The sequence below is a fragment of the Hyposmocoma kahamanoa genome, unplaced genomic scaffold, assembly GCF_003589595.1.
Source record: "Hyposmocoma kahamanoa isolate Upper Pololo Valley unplaced genomic scaffold, ASM358959v1 180, whole genome shotgun sequence".
Taxonomy (NCBI): domain Eukaryota; kingdom Metazoa; phylum Arthropoda; class Insecta; order Lepidoptera; family Cosmopterigidae; genus Hyposmocoma; species Hyposmocoma kahamanoa.
Window position 1 is genome coordinate 74904 of NW_020653711.1, and position 23346 is coordinate 98249.

At 35.9% G+C, this 23346-nt stretch overlaps 2 protein-coding genes across 3 annotated transcripts in view; one reads left to right on the forward strand and one right to left on the reverse strand.

The window, feature by feature from the left end:
- The window catches only part of LOC113226025 (splicing factor ESS-2 homolog), a gene marked incomplete at its 5' end in the record, with an annotated part of 8489 nt that extends 5960 nt beyond the window's left edge, over nucleotides 1-2529 (forward strand). Inside the window, one exon of the mRNA XM_026458531.1 lies at nucleotides 2030-2529. Coding sequence (XP_026314316.1) covers nucleotides 2030-2354 — 325 coding nt within the window. The remainder of the gene's footprint in view (nucleotides 1-2029) is intronic.
- Nucleotides 2530-7158: 4629 nt separating this feature from the next.
- LOC113225997 lies at nucleotides 7159-20033 on the reverse strand. 2 transcript variants are annotated; one of them, XM_026458495.1, is made up of 5 exons: nucleotides 19900-20033; nucleotides 13511-13717; nucleotides 11827-12063; nucleotides 9738-10024; nucleotides 7159-8761 (listed from the first exon to the last, which is right to left on the reverse strand). In XM_026458495.1, the coding sequence occupies exons 1-5, from the start codon at nucleotides 20031-20033 to the stop codon at nucleotides 8361-8363; spliced, it is 1266 nt and encodes a 421-aa protein (XP_026314280.1). In that variant the 3' UTR covers nucleotides 7159-8360. The 2 variants fall into 2 exon arrangements, with proteins under 2 accessions (XP_026314280.1, XP_026314281.1); XM_026458496.1 differs by lacking the exon at nucleotides 19900-20033 and adding an exon at nucleotides 15472-15483.
- Between the last annotated feature and the right edge of the window lie 3313 nt (nucleotides 20034-23346).

Genomic DNA, 23346 nt, shown 5'->3' on the forward strand with positions numbered 1-23346 from the left:
AATTACAATGAACTTAGGGATTTCTTATTTCAATAATTCGAACACTGTATAGTACCATTTTATTAATCAACTAAGTTGTTTAATTGTTTTTAAATAGCATAAGGTTTAAACTATCGTCTTTTTTGAAGATGGAGTAGTGATATTTGTGGGGTTGCCAGTTTTCATAAAATTTTAAATGTTCGTGCAGTTGTTGGCGACAGTGTTATCGATAGATTGTGAAAGTTAAACATTTTGCCAAAAATGTCTTGAATTGTGAATGTTACGACGCGACGTTCTAATGATTACTAATTGCGTCCTAGCCTTCTTTATTCTTATTTTTAATAGACAAAGATAGTTCTAAATGTAGTGTGTGTAAGTACGAACTAACAAAAATTGACATTTCAAATGAACCTGTGCCGAGTAATTGGACGAATAATGGGCCGACGATGATTCAAATGAAACATATTCACGCTTATATATATTATTTATTTATAAGCGTGACCAGTGTTCAGTTGATAGTCTATAGAATATTTTTTATCGACCGCAATCACTAGCTGCTTGCAGACGGGCAACACTTTTGCGCAATGAACTGTATTAACTTTATTCCATCTTCATAATTAAAACTTACGTTGTTCAAGGCGTACTGTCAGTCACTTTATACATGTAGCCTATGGGTCAATTACACCCAAAAAGCTCTAAGCTCCCTCCGTGTGTTGTATAATAATTTATTCAGGATGCTGTTGAAACTGCCTCGATTTTGCAGTGCATCGGGAATGTTCGCCGTGTCTCGCTTAGATGGCTTTTCAGCTATCATGCGAAAAAGGGCGGCTTCTTTGTTGCGCAAGATTCGGGGCGGTGATAACAGCCTACTGAGTATAATTGCAAACCGTGTACAGGGTTGCTTCCTAGATCACTGGTCTAGGATGCACATTGGTTATGTGGCCTATAATAATAAATTGTTAAATAAGCAATTTGCAATACTAACTCTATTCTTAAGTGTTTTTTAAGTGTTTTGTTACTAACCCTTATAGACTTAGTCCGAAATAAAGAAATTTATTATTATTTATTATTATAATGCCGGGTGCGCGAGTCTTTGACTTTTTCGCTTGCTTGCGTTGGCCGGGTCACGGCGTAGAAATCAGCCTTCCGCGCAAAGGCGTTCACGAGTCTTGCGGAGAGACTTGCGCGCATGCGGCACCTTGTCTATGTTTTGGTTTTATTGGACGCGTGGACGCTGCTGCTCTTTGATTGGCCAGTGGTGCTGTCCTCCGCAAACGTTCCCTGTTGCTTGTGTGGAAATATCAAACGTGCTAGATATCAAACACACGCAACGCAAAGAAATCCAACGCAAAGCAAGCGGCCGGCGCAAGCGAGCGACTCGTGCACCCGGCATAAAAGACAGGCTATAGCCATTAGTGACAGCCCTCAACATCGAGTTCAATATCGTTGCCTTACATTCTCAAACTCGTATCTTGAAGCACTATGTTACTGGAATGCGAAAAATGGATTGTATATACAAATATTTTAGGCTGATTTCAGATTTCACATCACATTTCCTTCATATTCACACACTAGCTTTTACCTATTCTTAAAGTAATGCTTCGAAATTAACACCCTTGATAAGAAATTTAAAATATATAGAAATCTTCGCCATCTCCTGAGGAATCACTGTAAGATACGAGTTTGAGAAAGTAAGGCATCGATATTGTCAATGGACGGCATTTGCCAAAACTATTGAGTATATAACCAGAAACAATTCTGCGCCTCTTGATATTACCTGGCTGCAGATATCGGCAGTAAGGCCATCAGCACCAGGAGCCTTTTTTGGGTTGAAACTTTCTACTACTGTTTCAAGTTCAACCATTGTGACGGTGGGTCATTTTTTCTGGTTTATATTCTAGATGGCCAAACATTCCATGTGTTCATAGAGACTCGCTGCAACTATGGCGGATTTCAATGATTAAAGAATAGATAGTGACTTTAATATCCAACAGTAACAGTTAGTTAAGAAAAATATTGATAATCTAATTGAACAAAATTTTTCCCCCAGTTTCAGAACAAGCACTGAGCGCTTGGCAAGTATGTCACCTGCCGCACGAAAACTCGCCGCCAAGCACCTGTTATCACCTCGTCTCAAGCTCACACCCAATGACATGGGTATATTCCACCCGTCCACACCTAAACGCACTCCCACCCCACAAAGAAGACTGGTTACCCCTACAAAAAAGATTTCCACCCCTTCGAGCATCCCTGCAACTTCTGGCAGTGTCAACACGAGTTCAAATATGATTGAAAATAACAATATAACAGACAATTTGTTGCAAATAAGCGTGGCGAAACGTACCAGGTTAAAAGCGCAAGATTTCTTCAAGTAACTGATTATGACAGTGTTGTGTTAGTGAGACAATGTTGACAATTGTAATTTAATATAGACATTTACAAATTATCCGCGCAGTGTGAAATGATTGTTCTTCATGGAAAACCAACCAACCTCATGAAAAACTAACTTATAAAATATACATAATACATTTACCGGCACATTTAGCGGATGAGACTTTAAAATAATAACGTTTGTATTTAAATAAATGATGCTATCTGCGCAAAAGTAGTGTAATCCATATTAATTTTTTTCCTACAATATTGCTTTAAATGATACTAAAATACATAATAATTTTATATTTTGTAGCTATTAAAATATTAAATTATTAAATTTTATATTAAAAAAAATTATGTGGTTTCCACCACTTTTGCGCTCATAGACTTAAAGTATGTATTATATTAACGTCTTTTAACATCAACTTACTTCAGCTTATATTGAAAGAAAAAATCGATTTCGTGACAAAGCAGATACGCTGAAAATTTTAATATGTAACAGTTTAACATTGATCAAATCAGAATTTAATGAATAAAAATTCTTTTTCATCTAAATTTTTAAGAATGCAGAATCAACCTCGAATCACTCGACACACCTGTATTAGTAAGTAATTCAACAAATTATTAAAAAAAATACAGTGGACTGTTTTTTTATTTTCAAATATTGTTCGTCTAATTTGAAATATTTATAAAAAAATAAGATAACCAGCCTGTCTTTTGAAAAAACACTGCAATATTTTCAGGATTTTGCTATGTTCCGCAGAATGTGCCGGTGAGTGTACTTACAACTGAAGAGCATGAGATGTGAAATTGTCATCAAACATCCTTATATGGTGGCAACATCTATATTATCATGAGCCTAAAAAGTTAACTCCTAAATAATACCTGCGAAAATTTAGCTCATATTGCGTGACTGAATTCAACACCTACAAGCAGTAGCGATGCCTATAACGCGAAGCCGGCTACATTCGAGCAGCTGGAGATGTGAAAATAACAATATGCTATTGGTAGCTAAAACAGCTCTTCTCGACTCCGATTTGGCCCTACGACAACGGGAAATAGTAAAGGCTCCGAAAAACAAATTAAATTGCAGCAATACTAAATGAAACTAAATTCTAATTAATACTAATGTAAGTGTGCATTAAGCTTAAGTACGTCTTTAAACAAATGCTTAAATTAATAATGTCTTATGCATAGCAACCGTTGGTTTGACTTAGGCTCAATTCACATTGCGGTGGAACTTAATGGAATGGAAGCGTGTTTTTTGGTTCGTATCTAGTTTGTACGTCACACAATTGACCATAAAGTTCATTTTGCTCGCTTGTACAATATAGTTACAAAAATTTGCTTCCATTCCGTTCCGCCGCAATATAAATTGAGCCTTACGTTTAGTGCAAGTGTACATAAGCTGCGCTATAATGTTACAGAAGAATAAATACAGATTATATATATATCTACAAAATAAAGAAAAAAAATTAAAATTGAGAAAAACTAACTTACCGATGTATATATCCTATGCTGTCACTCACAGCATTGCCATATGATGAAATAGTTTAATGAGGGTGCTCATTTACACACTTATGAAATGTATATGCAAGGTTGCTTTTAAATTGATAATAGGTGATTTACGATAAAAATGGCTAACAATAATTTTCGATAAAAAATAAATTAAATTGGTAAGAGTAGTATTACGAAGAATTTTCTGAACTTTCCGTTTCCGTGTGTCATTTTCATGGTAATGTTCTCCACCTTATTTCGATGGCAATTTTTAATATTCAGTCACTTATTAATTAACAATGTACATAATTGTGTTTGAATGTCATGGATTTAAATGTAATCATACAAATTAATTAAGAAACAAAGTGAGATAAATTATTAGAAATTAAAATAAAATAATGAATGAACAATAATAAAATGTCAGGACACAAGTACATAAAATTATTATGAGTCAAAATGAACAGTTTAAAACAATAAATAAAAAAATATATAAAATAAAAAACAACAATGTACTAAATGAACAAAAAATTTAAAATTCTTTGGAGTAACAGCGTTTTTGTAATAATACATCTCAGCCTCTTAAATAGTTTTATGTCAATATTTCAGTGTTGTAGATCATCGCAACACCCTGATATGTTAAATAATATTGCACGATAATATACTTAAATATTTAAATAATCAAAATTGCCACCAAAATTAGGTAGAGACCACTAATCTTTATACCTACTCTCATTCTCCGTCCGACATCCGTCCTAAACAATTACAGCCAAATAAGTAAATACTCGAACAAATTAAAAGATACATAATACAAATGAAGCTTCATACTTGACATTGTATTTTAATTTGGTCGAGTATTAAGTCTTACTTGACAGTAATTGTTTTGGACGGAAAACGAAAGTAGACTCATGATATTGACCCATTCATGATAATGACCTATTACGTTCGGTTATTTCCGTATTCTTAATTGTACAAAAAATTTCGTTAGTTTAGTAACTAACGAAGTAATGTTTATCGCACCCCTCATGTTAGCATAACATAAGTGGAGTTACGTCAAACATGTTTATTGTTCCATTAGATACTGAAAAATATAACCCATATCCTCTCCAATTCTTGTAACTCTATCTACAATATTAGGTGCTAGAGTTACAGAAATTGGAGAGGCTGTGGGTTATATTTTTGTGTATATAATGGAACAATAAACATGTTTGACGTAAAGCCACGTATGTCATTTTTCCATGAGGGCTGATGGAACGAACAAGTCGGGCGCCTGATATTAAGCTCCTTATGGATTTACAGTTGCAATATAATTTTGAATTTACTTTTCGGAGCTTTTATTACTACCTTATCTATAATAACTACAGGGTTATTTGTAACATACTAAAAATCTCGAAAGACTGTATTACTAACGTCATAAACAACAAGTTTTGTTCTGTCTTAATAATTCCTCAATTTTACTTTCATACAAAAATATATAAATACATCACTCTAAATGGCGATAACTCCGTGCAAAATGCGGGAGTCGTCGTTGAGGACGCTTGGATTCACCACTTTACTATCAAATAGATCTAAAAAGTGTCAGATAGTACAAAAAACGTTAAAAGGTTTATCTTTGGTATATTTATAATGTTTTGTCAACAATTAGAGAATGTCTTTTTAAGAGTCGTATTCCAGAACTCTACTCAATACTCAAGTCAGGACTTTAGTATTGCAGTGACCACTGAAAATCATACTCAAGTCCTTGCCATTAGGGTCGTATTTCCAGTAAATCCTGACTTGAGCATTGAGTACAGTTCTGGAATACGACCCTTAGAGCGGTGACACACGCTGACTGCGCTGAACAGCGACACAAACGCGATGCAACACACGCGAGCGATTTTAAGCAACGTTGCAAGTGCGCGTCTGCATCGATACAAACGCGCGTTTGCACCGTTGCTAAAAGTAACCGTGTGTAACCACTCATGTTTAGCGATAACGAGTACAAGTGTGGCTTTAGAAAAAAATTACCCTAGTTATGACTAAATTCTGGGATAATTATTATTATTCATAAGAAAATTTATATTCGTTACTGCTGTAGCAACAATAACGCATCAAATTGAAAATATACATGGATACATGAAGTGCTATAAATAGATTGTTATTTTGAAATAAAACAATATATACTACTACAATATATACATTATTGTTCCAAGTTGCGGTACAGGAAAATAAAAATACACGAATTTGAACTATATTGTAAATGTTTTATTTTTGGGCGTTTCTAAATTAATACATTTCATACAAAATTATTTTTATTGCGTATTTTTTGTTCTTTCTCTTATAAAAACGCATAGTGTTTTACCAATATTATGAACACCGTACAATAGTGACGTAGCGCGATTTCCGTCCACTCGGGGTCAACCTTAAATTTGCTGCCCCCTCTATTTTCACAATTACAAAAGTAGTTCTGTCGGGTAGGCTCTGCTTGATTGTGCTTTTATGTTCACCTGGCGTTGCCATCTTTGTTTTGTTCAGTATATTTGTTTTCTCAAATAGTGGAATTTTTTTTCAAATTTAAAGTAAAAAAAAATCATTTTGAATAGTTAGGGCTCGACCGCGCTGGCCGCCGCCCCCATTATTGTGCCGCTCAGGGGCCATGGCCCCCCCTCTGCACCCCCACGCTACGCCACTGCTGTACAAATGACTGGTAACACTTATATCAGCTATATATTGGTATGAAAGCTATTAAGTTTTCATATTAAAGAATTATATTAATTAAAAATATGATAAAATATTGATTAATAAATTCGAAAAATATGCAATAAATTGCATAGATAATATATGTCCTAACTATAAGCCTTTACATTTTATTGCATTAATTTTATTTGATATGTATTTTAACGTTGACATGAAAATAACTATTATAAAAATTATTAACAATTGAATAAAAACATGGACACATTTACACGAAAAAAATTGACATGTAAAAAAATAAACATATAAAACACAATGTTTTATATACGCTCATGGACACATTATCCAGAAACGCTAAAAAATATTGAATTATGATCATGTTTATATGACCTGGCCACGTATATGATAACATTTAATGTGAAAAAAGGATTACTTCATTCGTCTATTTCGGCGATTGATTTCTATTTAAATGTTCTAGCGGTTTCAAAATTGTTATTTTTATTTTTTTGTAATTAATAATTGTATTTTAATGTATTCATACACTGTAACTATAAACTTATTGACGAAAATAAAGCATATTGTATTGTATTGTAAAATGGCCATCGTATGATATACGCTTATATCATACGACGTAGATATACGCTTATAGGATGGAAAAAGATACGAAGTTACGATTTCCCGCGAAAAAACGGCAGAAAATTGAACAATTGAAGAAAAATCACACACACATCTAACATCTGGCAGTATGACTAATTAGACGCCTTAGCCTGTCCCAAAGAACGGAAAAATGTATTACTAAATGTTCTATCGTACTTGTGGCCAGTCGTTGGAACGTTGCTATCATAATTCAAACGTTTTTAGCGTACCTCTGAGTCCATATATTGTTATTGTCTACACCACAAGGCACTTTCTTAACAACATTTGATCGTCAAGGTACATTGAGTCATAATAGACTCAAGTTGAAACTACACTTACTTGTCTAATATCTAAATAATTTAATAATCCATTGGATTTGTCATACATAACAAAACAATATAATAGCCGTTACATGGACCATAATAAATACTAAATACATACACTGTTTATTAAAACTTAAATGCGACAAATTTGAAATGGTATACTAAGTCCGGTCAAAGCCAAATTTGTCCGACAAAACGATATTGATTTATTTTATGAAAAATAATCTACACGTGAAACATAAAAAAATCAAACTTTACAAAGTTGTACTTCAATTGTTTGCAGTTTGTACATAATAATAAGGGAAGACTATTACCATAGTATAATAAGGCAAGTATGGTAACTCTTTATTTGTACGTGTGCACGCGCGACGTGTACGTACGCACACATTCGCATAATCTTGCAGTGAACTCGCATTGCAGAGCGCGGGTCGTCACACGCGTCTCTAAAATTATACAACTGAAGCGATTTTAAAAAATGAATCAAACAGTTGACTTGTTAATTGTCCCTGGTATAAAAATGTCGATACGTAAATACCGACTGCATTTAACAAAGGTTATTTTTAATACAGCACGACAATACTGTAATGAACATGTAGCCTACTTAGTACTTACTAACTTCTTACCTACATTTATGTATACTAGTATTATACAACACACACAAATATATATATATTTATTTAAAATTCTCAAATTAGGTTCACAACCTGTAGGTACAACTATAATTATAATGTACAACCCAAACTCCGTGCGAAGTGTAGGCATTTACACGCCGAACAGGCGGGAGTTGGCCTACTTGCTCTTATTTATACTATGCCATTACCGCCACCAGAAAACCCCTTTATAAAATCAAATGCTCGTCAACTAAGTCACAAGTGCCAGCTATCACCACAAGATCGTCAACCATGATATATACCAAGGCCTACTATTCTTCTTATTATATTCTGCATTCACCTTCGGCTTTGTGTTATCAGCCGGACTTTCAACAAAAAGATCGATCAACGAAGCTTTTATACCAAATCTGAAAAAGGCTACATACGGGAAGTATTTCATAAATATAAGGCTGCATAAGAAATTTAGATTGAAGTACAACCTTCCTAAGTAAAAAGAGTACCAATGTGAGACTAAAAATGCCAGACCCAGTTTGTACTTAGACCACCAACTGATTTGTTTGTACTCAGGTACTGACTCGATACTGTCATAGTTATGAAGATAGAGGAGTCTGGGGGAACGTTCAGGTAAACCTTTAACTTCTGCCTTGCAGATCAGTGTTGTGGAGTCGACACCTGGAACCATAGTAAAATATTCGTTACATTTTTTTTAAAGACTAGTTGTTTTTCATTTCGCTGTGATAATATATTGTGATAACGTTTATTTATGAGATTATGACACATTAGCTCGGTGATAAATAACACACATTAAGAACGTGTAATCACAAAAACAAGAATCCGATATGGCTACAAATTTTAAAAATCCAGAAATCATAACTTAATCAACTGATATTTCTGTAGAATATCTACTATACTAGGTATAGTTAAGTTAACGACTTAGTATAGGCTGCTCTCTTTCGCACTATTTCATAAAATTGAAAAGGACATAATACAGAGGCACAAGGGTAAGTAGGCGTTAACAAGCATTGAAATAGGGTTCGTGTATAAAGGTGTTAAAAATAAAAATTTCAAGCAAAACAACGCAGGTAAATCGCACAAATGTGAGAGCCAACTTAGCTTGCCATTATGGATGCCGCTTTAGTGGCTTATCTCTAACCAGAGAATAAAGAATAATACTACTTACTAACATTAAAACATTTTATTAAAAAATCGGTTCCATAGTTTTTGGGAAATCGCAACATTTATTATGTTGCATCAATTAATACTATAGTTCTTTTCAATCAATTTGCATTAAAGGTAAACAACAGGCCATTAACCCAACCATAGACAGGTAGGAGACGGCTAATTACTGCCAATTAGAAATCAATTTAATGAATAATTCAAATTATGTAATTGAATCAGTTGGAATAACCGTTCATTTTACGAGTTCTCTGCTGATTACTAACAAAAAAACATGTGATTTGATACTGAGTGATGATACCCAAATCATCGTTCCAAGGATAATTTCAATATTAAGAATATTTCTTCCTTACTAGTTAGCCATCGAGTACATCTAGTAGCATATATGTATAGTTGTATATGATAATAATGCTGAACATGGCTAAAATATACGTTCAATAACACAACATTGTAATTTATTAAAATTGCTCACCTGTACTCTCAGGTTTATCCTTCAATTGTGCCTTCAGTTTCCTCTGAAATGTAATTCTATCATTTTCCGTATAAATATACCCAGGAACATCGGCTAAATACCTAGTGAAATACAAGACTGCATCCTCATTGACTGCAGGGTTCACGGTCCAGAATCCATCCAGCATTACACGAGCCATGTGCTCATAGTATTCTGGAACGTTCTCTAGGCAAGGAGTGAATACTCTTTCAAGTAACAATTGGCATACTTGGCGGGTTTCTTCTATTGTGTTTCGACAAATGTTGTATCTGGAAAAGAATTTCTTTTAACAGTTGTGTCTTTGAAATAATTTATATAACAGATGCCATTCTTATTTATACAACGATAGAACAGCACAAAGAAAACTTTCTTCGATTTGACTCGACGCGAACCAGACGCCGCTCTTACGAATGGAACTACAGACCGAGTCAGCTGATCTTACGAATTTCTCCGTGTGTTTGTTGCAGTCTATATATTGGTTTAATAGTAAAAACATCGTACTTAACATTGAATAAATTGAGTAGTAAATTACTGTTATCCTATTTTAATCGAAAAATTAACTAATTTAAAATCACAATGGCGCAGCTTCGGAAAAACTTCCGTTATCAGTGGGGAAAATAAAAATAAATATTTTAGTTTCGAGCTGTTAAATTAATCGATACCCGTAAACTTAAATAAAACTTACAGTCATATACATGAGATACCTGACCCTCTAACACGCCCAAACCGACCTTTTGGTTCGAAGAAAAAATTAAAGCAATTTCAATTTTATTGTATAAGCGTGTGTCGCTTGAAGATAATCATCATATTTTTAAAACCAAGACCAAATTTCGTCATTTAACATCCGAGTAAATTGGTCGAGCGGCTTGTTGTATGGCCTGCCAGTTACAATACCCGTGGTTCGATTCCACGAGCACTATTTTGTTTTTTATATTTTTAAAAGCATTGTTTAACTTTTTAATGATAACGTTGACAAACCACAATATTTGCTCACTAGAAATTGCCTAAGGTGGGTAGATATTATTAATAAAGTGTAGGGTGGGTATGGATAGATTAACAAATGACGAAATCGCTCTACAGTTTGCATACGATGTCTTCTGTGATTACGCATTGTTCCACATTTCGTTCCATGTTTTCTTTCTTGTTTTAATATGGCGCACTTAACAGTATTATTAAAATTAAAAATTACTGTTCTGTATGTACAAGACTTAGACCTTCCTTACACCTATCCAGAGGTTAAAAACAAAAAAATATATATTACATGGTCATAGCTAAATATTTTATTTTTAATGTGACTCGAACCACGCTTGCCTTAACTTGCAAAGCAACCCTTATACCGCTTGGCCACGACGGCCTTACTAAAGCTGGTTGAAATGTGTATTCTGTATTTAAGTAAGGAGTATATCTTAAAAATCAAATTGGCACTTTCTTACAATATAATTCACAAATGAGACGACGGGAGTCAACCAAAATAAATTTTACGGCTCACAGGTTAATGATTAACTTTGTTTAACTAAAATGTGGAGAAAACTCCACATTTTTGTGCTCAGAACCAAAAGGTCGGCTTCTTCTCTTCTTAAATCTTGTGTATGTGACTACACACAACTAAATTTGTAAGAGAAATAGTACACTGAAATTAAATGTTTTTTAGACCGACAATGAAATAGACAAACGGTCTACATTTAAATTAAGTTCAGTTTGCGTTTGTTCGAATCCATGTTAATTTTGCACCGTATCTGATATCACTAGTCACTCCAAAAGAATTCCACTACAAATATAGGAAATGAAACTATTTTTCTGGATTTAAATTCGTTTTGTAAAGGGTCCGAAACGTTGGTATGTTTGAAAAAACTAATATAAGCGATTTAAAACCGGAAAAATAGTTTCATTTCCTAAGTGTAACAATCGCGAAAACCTAAGAACTCGATGTCCACTACAAATAGTTGTTATGCCTGATTAGCCCGCGTCCAGCGCCAGGTAGTCATTACAACTTAGTCCATGTTAGTTTTCGGAGATTTATTTACTTTAACTTTGCAAGTTGTGGACGTACCTACTGTGTCTAAAAACTCACCTATCTTCCAATCCAATCATAAACCCAATAGTCTTCCAAAAATGGTTGTACGCTTCCCAATCACCCGGCTGCATTTGTCGTATACCAAATCGGTCAGGCTTCAACACGGAGAAACCTATGAATCCGAACTGTGTCAAAGCGATGTCCCTTTGTGAGACTATGCCTTCGTCTTTTAGTTTCGAGGCGAGGCTTGCCCGCAAATGGCGGCTGCGGACTGCGTACAGCGATTTCCATGATCTGCAAGAAGATACAAACTATTTTAGTCGTCTTTTACTGCAAATGTGGATTATCTCTGTCGCCATCTCAAGCTAGACACGAGGCCGAAGCCCTCAAGTTGACTCCCCAGAATTCGGTCTGTAGAGCTCAATTTATATTGCTGCGTAACGGAATGGAAGCGAATTGTATCGAAATTGCACATAGCATAATGAACTGAAAAACTAGGTATGATATGGTAATTGAGGGAATTCCCGAGTCTGTGCGAGAATAGAACAGAAGACCAGAAGACCTGGTTTTTTGATGGTATATAGTGTGTACGTTACACAATTGACATCAAGTTCTATTATGCTATGGTTAGAAAAATATGCTTCTATTCCCTTCCGTGGCTATGTAAATTGAGCCTAAAGTGTCAAATTGGGCGGTTTGATATAATTTTTCTTCTTTATTTATTAGAGGTTTTATTCTCAAGAGAATATGCCACCAGCCTAGAAATATAGCAACAGTCAAACACACTGCATACAAATCATTAAGTATATATAAATACTAATTATCTACGTTTTTGTACCATACGATATAGCGCTCTGGCAACTTTAGATGTAGAGTTGACCGCTGTTACATTATACCCACATTAGCAAGTTGTTTTTGATGCCCAATTGAAGCCTCTCAGCCTCGCTCCGGACAAAGTCCTCCCTCTTGTTAAAAACACAACTGTTAAGAAATGTTGTCTTACCCATGAGAAATAAGAAATTGTTAATGGGATATAGCCTGAGCGAGGCCGAAAAGCTGTTGTGATTCTGCTGCAAAGGTTGTTGGAAGGTCAGATTATGTTGTTTTCCTTCTAAAGTTAGTATGGTAATGGTTTCTATTAAATGATTGAGTTCCAAAAAAAAACGTTATATTCATTGCGCCCAGGATTATTGACGGTATATTCAAATATAACCATGTGTACAACTGTATTTATATTAAGTAAACGTGTATTTCGCTCAAACGTGTCCAAAACAAAGAAACTTTTCATAAATGTGTAGCTTAAGAGTCGAATTCAAATTTTTCCCATGCTAATACGGTTCATTTTGCTTGGATCGAGCGGCAGGGACACTGGCTCATGATCTCAGCTCAGAAATACTTCTAAATTCATTTTTTACAAACGAAATTGAAGCCATTTGATGTAGGTACATCGTATAAGATACTTGTTCTATTTAATTCAGTTGGTATAAAAAAAATCATTAGTATATGTAAAGTACCTTTTGAATTACGGTTTTCTTGTAAAATTTCGAGGCAAGTTTGTGGTTTTTTTCTAAAGTGGAAATTTTTAAGAATCAGTGGGATTGAATCAACACTTCCACTGTTATGCGGATCCATCAAAGCCATTTGAAGTTGTATTGACTCCTAAGAGAGCCACTATGAGAGTGGCTTTGTAAAACTCTTTATAAACAAATAAAGATTAAAAAAAACATGAAAATTTACTCACATACTATTCGGCTTCAATTCATGCTCGAACCAAGATACAGTATGAAGCAATGTAGACAGATATCTCCTATACGCAGTGTAAAGAGACGAGGATCGTCTAGACCCCACGAGCACCTTCAGGATTGAAGGAATGGCGAACACCGCCACCAATCCTATTAACATGGACGTTGAGAACATGAAGCAATGGTCCCAGTAAAAACGACGGGCTCTGAAAAAGACGAGGTGAATTAAACAATGACCTACTCCATAAGAAGTTCATAGCAAGGATGCCACAGACGTCTGCCGCATCCCTAGTTCTTAGGAGATACGAAATCAAATCACGTAGTTCACCCGGTTGTGTAGTACAAAATTGTAAATTTTAGACATGCTAAAGAGCTTACATACATAGCTCCCTAGTCGAATTGCATAATACAAATTATCTAAACAACACATTGCTGATAAAGTCCAAAATCGCTGATAAATTACCGAAAACCGCATCGAATTCTGTTCCGCCATCTCGAATATATAAATAACTCTTTTATTCCGGACCAAAATAAAAATATCAATGGTACTTTATTAAAAAAACTTAGAACAAGATTAGCATAAAACAACGCAAAAACAAAACAAATTATATTACAAATGAGCAATCGGATTCTGCTTATTTGCAATATAATCTGATTATTATCAGAAAAATAACGTAGTTTTAAAGAATGTGTAATAAAAACGATCATTCAATCAATATTTCTATGAAATAACGATTTTTAATAAATATCTGTAAATATATGCAATATTTTTAAATACTAAGCACACCACGTGACGTCATTATAATCGTGTGTCTTTTCTCCCTTTTAAGTAGACTTCACTTTTTAAGAAAAAGGTACAAAAATTTAGGATTGAGGACAACAGTTAATTAATACGTAGAATTCTCGCAAGTGGCAAGCGCTTAATGTTACTTGATAGAGAATTAAACAAATAAAATAAAATTGATGTTGTTAATATCGCAATTCCAAATACGAATTATTAAATCAGGCTGTTTGCGGCACTCACACTCAATTACGTTGAAACATAGGTACTTGAAAGCTATAAATTTAATTAAAATATTATTTTTCTTGGCTGTAGCAGTAGATCTCCTTGTGAAGAGGTCGTCCAGGGAAGTACCTACTGCCACCTTACCTATTTCTGCCGCCAAGCAGTAATGTAGTGAGTAATTTGCATTAATGTATTTTAATTTTGAAGGGTATAGGTGCTGGATTAAGAGCGTTGCACGATGGTAGGACAATTTTTGAAAAATTTTAAAAATATTTATTTTGTTGAATATCATAAAGTCTTTACTGCTTTGATATTTGTATATTTTTTTGTGACAAAACCCCATTAGTTTGATATTAATATTATATATTACAAAGATCGAATAAACACAAAGAAAAATTCCTTTAATCCGATTGCATTTGAAACAGAGTCTGTTGCCTAACAGTGGTTAAGTTTTTAAAATTAATCATAATGGTTTTTTTTAATGGTACCAAATGAAGGGACGAACAAGTCGTAAGCGACACGCCTGTCCATAACAGTTGCAGTGCCATTCAGAGCTTCAAATCACAAAGATCTAAGGGGCACTGCCACAGGGCCCGTCACTCTGAGGAGTAAGTTGACAAGTCCCATGTGCCTGTAATTTCACCAGCACCCTTACCCTTCAAAACCGGAACGCGGTAATGCTCTCATTACTACTTGGCGGCAGAAATAAGTAAGGTGGCAGTACTTACCTGGACAAACTCTTTCACAAGGAGCTCTACTGCTATTAACATACCTGTTATAAATTATTTCAAATAATTTACAACAGATTCTTATTGATACAAAGATAGAACAGCAAAAAGAAAACTTCCTACGATTTGACCCGAACCAGCGCCTGTTACCACACCGAGGCCACGGCTCTTACCAATAGAACTACAGACCAAGTAGGCTACAAAACCGGAACGCAGTAATGCTCACATTACAGCTTGGCGGCAGAAATAGATAAGGTGGCAGCACTTCCCTGGACGAACTCTGTTACTATACTGTTAAAGATTATGTTAAAGGTTAGATCACAAGCCGATTGCTCTAATAAAGGTCAACGCGGATACAGCCACATCAGCTATTGATCGTCGATGGTACTGCGTGCCGTATACTGATACATATCTCTACTCCTTTCTGAAATAATGTTAATTTAAATATTTATGTGTACCTATTTTATGTCACAAATGTTTCATAATTTCAAAAGAAACTCATAGACACTGTAGAATTCATTATACAATAAAAGGAGTTTTACTCGGGTATAAAGCTTATGAAAACAAAGGTTTTCAATCAGTGCGTTCTACCTGTTATGACATACGAAGCCGAGACGTGGGCACTCACGATACGGTTACACCACCAGTTAAAAGTCGCTCCTCAGTGAGCTATGGAACGAGCTATGCTCGGAGTTTCTTTGAAGGCCAAGGTACGGAACGAGGTTATCCGACAGAAAACAAGGTCGTCGACATAGCTGGTAGAATAAGCAAGCTGAAGTGGCAGTGAGCTGGCCACATCTGTCGAAGAACCGATAACCGATGGGGAAAGCGAGGTCATGAGTGGAGACCACGGCTTAGTAAACGTAGTGTAGGATGCCCCCTGGTCAGATGGAGTGACGATTTGCGAAGGCTGCTGGCAGCAGACGGATGCAACGAGCTGAGGACCGGGTGAAATGACGCGCATTGGGAGAGGCCTATGTCCAACAGTGGACTACGGGTCTGTGTGTAAATGTTCATATAATCGGGCCCTTTTATCCGAAGATTTCTCGTTGCGAGTTAAGTACGGTGGGCGGTGGCCAACGGATTTTGTTTTCCTGCGTTTCGCAACGCTCGGCCTCCGCTCGTACGTCATTCATAAGTGCTCAAGTTTTGACGCGCATAAACTATTATCATAGATGTATTGTACGTTGTCATTGTATGGTTTTTTTAAATGTTACTGCAGGAGTGTTCTTTTTATACCTACTATAGTTCTTAGCGCACGTTTTTGAAGAATAGACACCCTATTCGGTATTTGCAAATTCAGGGAATAAATTTTTACATCTGATATCTGACAAAGAGCGAATTTTTATAACTTTCACGTAAGATTTTTTTTTTATATTTAATAATATAATAGCAATGTCAGTAACAAAAAGAATGTGCAAAGTTACCACTAATTCCGACAATTAACATGCAAATACATTGATATCTACAAAAACGCTGTTAATCATTCTTTAATAGGTTTACGTCAATTCATAATCTCACTTACGGCCGTAGCATGGAATGCAATGTGTGATAAACCTCCCCGTGATATATTTATTTCAGTTATTAAAACTGTGATTGTCATTATTAAAATTTATCGCCTTTATTAAAATTATTGATCTATTGTAAATGTACAATTTTTAAATAAACAATATTTTTTTATGTTTAATATATATATTAATTATTCCGTCAACTAATATTAGTTGATCTACGTATAACTTATAAATGAACTGCATTCAATGTAACACTATTATTAAGTTGAAGCATACGTAGGGCACACTATAAGTTTCCGGAATGAATAAGAAAAAAATACTATAAATGGTCAGATATGAATTTATTGTTTCTCAAAATATTCTCCGTTAGCGTTAATGCATTTTTTCAGACAAATGAACCAATTTTGAAAACATTTATGCCACTCCTTCGTGACAATCTCTGAAACATATTTTTCATACTCTTCGACAGCCTCGTCAGATGATGAAAATCGTTGACCGCGTAGTTGGTTCCTAATTTTTAGAAATAAATAATAGTCACAAGGTGGCAAGTCGGGACTGTACGCGGGATGGCTCATAAGGACAACGTTGTTCACCTTCAAAAAATCATTTGTCTGGCCGTGTGAGAACTGGCATTATCGTGGTGGAAGATGATACAGCGTTTACGGTTATTTTTACGGAGTTTCTCAATAACGATTGATGATATTTATAACCTTTGATTTATATCTTTTGATATTGATCTCCTAATGAATCTTGGTTGCTTGGTTGCGCCCGCCATGTTAGGTTAGCATATGAAAAAACAGCATGAGCCGAGCTTAAGCTACCAAAGCAAGCGTGTCGCGGCAGCGGCCCGCGAGTGCCAGAAGCCAATTTGCTTGCGTTTCCGAATACGTTTTCAGGCCAAATTATATATTATAACTAGTATAACATTAGTATACAAATATAATCAACATTTACTTACTTTTAAAAATAAGTATCAAATTAATTTTTTGATGCTGATTTGTCTTAGTTTTGAAGCCCAACATAAAACTACCAAAGTTAAGTGCGTGCGTGCGTGCGCATGCGCGTGTGGGTGTGCGTGCGCGTGCGTGTGCATGTATGTCTAATCATACCAGACCGCAAAGCAAATCTTCAGTCACAACATAATTAAGTTATAATAACATTTAGTCATTGCCACCTTACTCTCTCTCGTCTTGTCATAGAGGAAAACACTTTTATTTAACTTATTATACAGTCGATCCCCCTGGTACCTGAAAAATCTTCGTATAAATGAAGTTCTAGTCTTGACAGTTGGGCAAACTATGTAATGACTTCGTATTTGTGCATTTGAGTGATCCGGTGTAAAAACCATTTCGGAATGTCGACTTAATACTGTCGAAAGAATGTACAGCTGACGAACAGTTAACACCTCACCTAATTTGTATAATTCGACCGTAGGAAACAAACGTGGTTTGTGAACACAAATTCTTAATATTAGCCGTTGCGCCCTTTCCAATGGAAGTAAGTGTGACATTGACGCCCCATCTCAAGCTGTTATGTAATAAGAAAGGATAGACTGACAAAGCGCAACATAAATGTTTTTCAGGAGGTTTGTCTCAACAACATTTCGCAACTGTCTGAAGACAAACTAACCTCCTCTATGTTCCTCAAATGTCAGACTTTTGTCTGTTATGACCCCAAGATATTTGATATTGTCTGTTCGCTCAATAGAAATGCAATTGTCCGAACAAGCTCCTGAGTTATCATTGTGACAGCTGTGAGCTATGATATTGTAATAAACATTATCAGAGAAAGGTGGATTGCGAATCGAAAAAGGAATATATTTGGTTTTACCAGCATTAAGAGTGAGAGAGTTAGCTGCCAGCCAATGGCATACCTTGTCAAAACCCTGCTGTGCAAGTTTAAAAACGTTGGGCAACTGTCTCCATAAAAAGTAAGTGTAGTGTCGTCAGCATCTCTATATTTCACTTTCTCTATATTTAACTGGCACAGATCGTTAATATAATATAAAAACAAAGTAGGGCCTAAGATGCTACCCTGCGGGACACCACAACTTCCAGGTTTCTCTTCACTCTCAACGTTCTGAATTTTTACGCGTTGGGTACGGTTAGTAAGATAATCTTTCACTAAACGCAACTGGTTGCATCTAATTCCCATACTTTCCAATTTAAGTAAAAGGTTGTGACAAGAGACAGTGTCAAACGCCTTTGCCAAGTAAAGAAACACCGTTAAACATTTCATTTTTCTATAGTTTGTTACTGATGAAGTCCGCAAAATCCTGGACAGCGTCAGCAGTAGATCTTCTCAACCTAAAACCATATTGATCTTAAGATAGTAATTTTTTGTTTTCCAAATAGCTAATAAGGCGCTTATTCATGATTTTTTTTTTAAAGTTTAGATAATGAAGGCAGAATGGAGATCGGTCGATAGTTGTTTACACTGTCTCTTGCCCCATTTTTGTGAATCGGTAAAACTACCGACTTTTTTAGCGCGTTCGGGAACACACCTTCCATTAAGCAACGATTTAAAAGATAAGTAACTGTTGGAGATATAATACTTTGAATAGCTTTTAGTACTTTAGCTGAAATACCATCACATCCAGCAGAGGTATCGTTTGGGGAATTAATGACTCATTCTACTTCCTCAGAATCAGTTCCCTGCAGTACAAATGATGTGTACTCTAAGTTGAAGTTTCTGATACAATTATGAGGAAATAGGGCAAAGTTCGATGGAAGTTTGTTTGCGAGTTCTGATCCTATGCTAACAAAGACACTTCAAAAACTGGCTCTTTAGTTTTATTTCTATTTGAAATAGTATTAATTGCATTCCATAACTTTTTATTGTCATTTTTACATAGATTTATTTGATTTTGTTCATAATTTTGTTTAACTTTTTTTAAGTATATTACAAAAATTTCGATACCTTTTGTATATATATAATAATTAATAATTTATAAATAATAATTATACAATTATGTACAATAATTATAATAATATATTTAACTCAGAGAAAGTTCAATCATTAAAAAAGATGACCGTTTAGATGTATTGCCTGCTGCTTTTGCAAATTTGAAATGATCATTTAAATACATGCCAGAAGTATGCAAGAAGTATTCGTTCTTTAAGCAAGTATTAAAGTTAACTTACTGATTGAATTTCTTTTCATCAAACCATTCTGGCAATTCCAATGTCAACTCCTCAGGTTTGACTTTGTCGCAAGGTTCTTCCATCGCTTCTTGCGTCAAAAGCTTATCCACGAACTGCTCCGCTGCAACAAACATAACAGATAATTATAAACATCGTATACAGCAAAAATAACTTTGCAGAATGTAAGCCAGTAGCAGTAGAGATCTTTGTGAAAGAGTTCGTCCAGGGAAAAATGTGAGCATTACTGCGTTCCGGTTTTGAAGGGTAGGGGTGCTGGTGAAATTTTGCAGGTACATGGGACTTGTGCCTGATATGTCTCAAGGTGACGGGCGCAGTGGCAGTGCCCCTCAGATCTTTGCGGTTTAAAGCTCTGAGTGGCACTGCAACTGTTATAGACAATCGTGTCGCCTACCACCAGGCCCACGACTTGTTCGTCTCGACATTTGGTGTCATAAAAAAGTCCCTGTTCGCAAGCCGAGATTCTCGTACCTTATTTTATTAACTCATTTCTCTGGCGCTATTGGGTGACGACAACATGCTATCTGCGGGTGTCGCCATGTACCGCAGTTGCCTGTACACTAAAATAACCCATAAGGTGGTACCGCTTTGACTTTGCTAATGGTACCTACAATCAACAGCTGGAATACGGCTAGGCTTTTTTGGAATTGTATGGTCTGTCCTAAAGCCCAGTTAAAACGTAACATTTTTTTCGTAGCTGTATTTTTCCTCAAAAACACACATAACCTTCTCAGCTAATTAAATACTTAATTATAATATCAAGTGAAGTTAATCTTTGGGAATGCACGAGCTTATAAATCATACTCTAACAGCATTTATCGATGTATCCGAGTGCACAGTCTGTTTAAGTCCACAGTTCGATTGCTATCTGTCTATATGTGATAAAACACAATGAATAGCTATAAACTTCATGTAACCTTTTTATCTGATATGTGTTTAATACGGTATTACAATATCGCCGCAGTACTATATATATATATATACATTCTCTAACTTGAGCGTCTACTCCCAAAAGTAAAATCCGATACACGTAGCTGCGTACGTCCTTCGTTTTAATAATTTCTTACTATGAAACAAAAAAATTTCAATAGTAACTGCCTCAGTGGCCGAACGGTTACCATGCCGGACTGCCACGCAGAGGTCCCAGGTTTGATTCCCGGGCCGGGAGAAATATTTAGAAGGCCTACATTTATTTCTCTCGTGAGTTTGGGTGTAATTTTGTGATTGTCTATGTGTGTTTCCATGGCACCCGCGAAACAGGGTATCCCTAGTGCGGGGCTATGTTGAGAGTGTGCGTTATTATTAAAAAAAATAGTAGCGGCAAAATGAAGGGGCGTAATTGTTATTAGTCGGTCTGCTGAACACCCGCTCTCGGCTGGTATTCCACGGCTGCTCGATACGGGGACTTACGGCTGCTAGGTTTCCCCTTGGCCTGGTTCGCCCCTACTTTATTTAGTAGTAGAGCCAGAGAACAAAAAAGTAACGTAGAGTTCTTTGCGAAAGCGTTCGTCCATGGAAGTTCAGTCATCTTAACCATTTCTGTCGTCAAGCAGTAATGTGAGCATCACTGCGTTTCGGTTTTGAAGGGAAGTGTAGCAGGGGTGCTGTTGAAATTACAGACACATTGTCAAACTTGTCTCAGGGTGACGGGCGCAGTGGCAGTGCCCCCGAGATCTTTGCGGTTTCAAGTTCTGAGTGGCACTGCACCTCTTATGGACAGGCGTGTTACTTAACACCATGCGCACGACTTGTTCGACCTGTCATTTGATATTATATATTATATTATTGAACTAGGTCCGTGGCCGAACGGTTACCACGCCGGACTGCCACGCAGAGGTCCCAGGTTCGATTCCCGGGTCGGGAGAAATATTTGTATGGCCTACATTTATTTCTCTCGTGAGTTTGGGTGTAATTTGTGGTTTTCTATGTGTGTGTCCATGGCACCTGCGACACAGGGTTTTCCCTAGTGCGGGGTTATGTTGAGTGTGTGCGTTATTATTATTATTATAAAAAAAACTACCCAATTTTTTTTGTAATATCAAGTGACGGGACGAACTAGTCGTGCGCCTGATGGTAAGCTCCAGAGCTTTAAATCGCAAAGATCTGTGTGTATGTCTCAGGGTGACAGGCGCAGTGGCAGTGTCCCTTAGATATTTACAATTTAAAGCTCTGAGTGGCACTGCAACTGCATGGACAAACGTGTCGCTTACCACTAGGCGCACTTTTCGTCCCATCACTTAGAACCATAAAAAAAGATACTCAACAGTGTAGTTAAGAAATGAATACATACTTACGTTGTATTTTAATTAAAACCTGTAGCTAGCATTATAATACTAATAATGAAAAAAAAAAAATTTCGTTCGCTCCACCTGCACGCGAAATTTAAAAAAAAATATACCTATCACTGGCAAACAATAGCCTCTTAACAATGATTGGTCGACACTTATCACAGAGTTTGTAAACGTTTCAAAAACAAAAGCCTTTTCCTTACATTATTGAGGAAACGACGACCACAGAAGGTTCTAAAGAATTTAATTCAGAATATGGTTTATAAAACGTTGTTATTATTTTTGCAACTATCTCACATCGGCCGTTGCGATTGGGTAAGAATAATCAACATCGTGAATATTTTCGGGAGGAAACGACGTCTGTAGCCTCTTATGGATATAATTATTTGCAAATCAGTGTTTATAACAAAATATATATTATTATCGCTATTTCGAAAAGTGTATTGAATTACAATGGTTGGCGAGATACGTCTTCAAAATCAAACTAAAATTCAAAACGCTTTCTTTTTCTTCGTATTTAAGGCTCTTGTCGGTAAAATATTCGCCAATCATATTTACTCGCGCCCTTTATTTTTATTTCCTGATGCGACACGACATTATTTCTTTCCCTTCTCCGATCTAAGTTTTACTCTAAGTCTTTCCTTCGATCTTATGCGATATAATGCTTCTAAAAAAACTGCCGGACGTATCAGATGCCCAAACATCTTTCGGATTCGGTTCTCTATTGTCTTTAATAAGCTTTACTTTTCCTGGCCCATTCGTAACATCTCCTCATTGGTTTCTGTCCAACTGATTCCTTCATTCTTCTCCAGCACCATCTAATATGCTTCTAATCATTCTGTCTCTCTGTATAGTTACCATACAATGTAAATGCCAAATTAATGGTAAAAATTACAAATTACACTTTCAGAACATTAGTGAGTAGTAGCAGTAGAGCTCCTTGTGAAAGAGTTCGTCCAGGGAAGTACTGCGACCTTATCTATTTCCGCCGCCAAGCAGTAATGTCAGCATTACTGTGTTCAGGTTTTGAAGGGTAAGGGTGCTATTGAAATTACGGGCACATGGGACTTGTCAACTTATGTCTCAAGGTGACGGGCGCAGTGGCAGTGCCCCTCAGGTCTTTGCGATTTAAAGCTCTGCG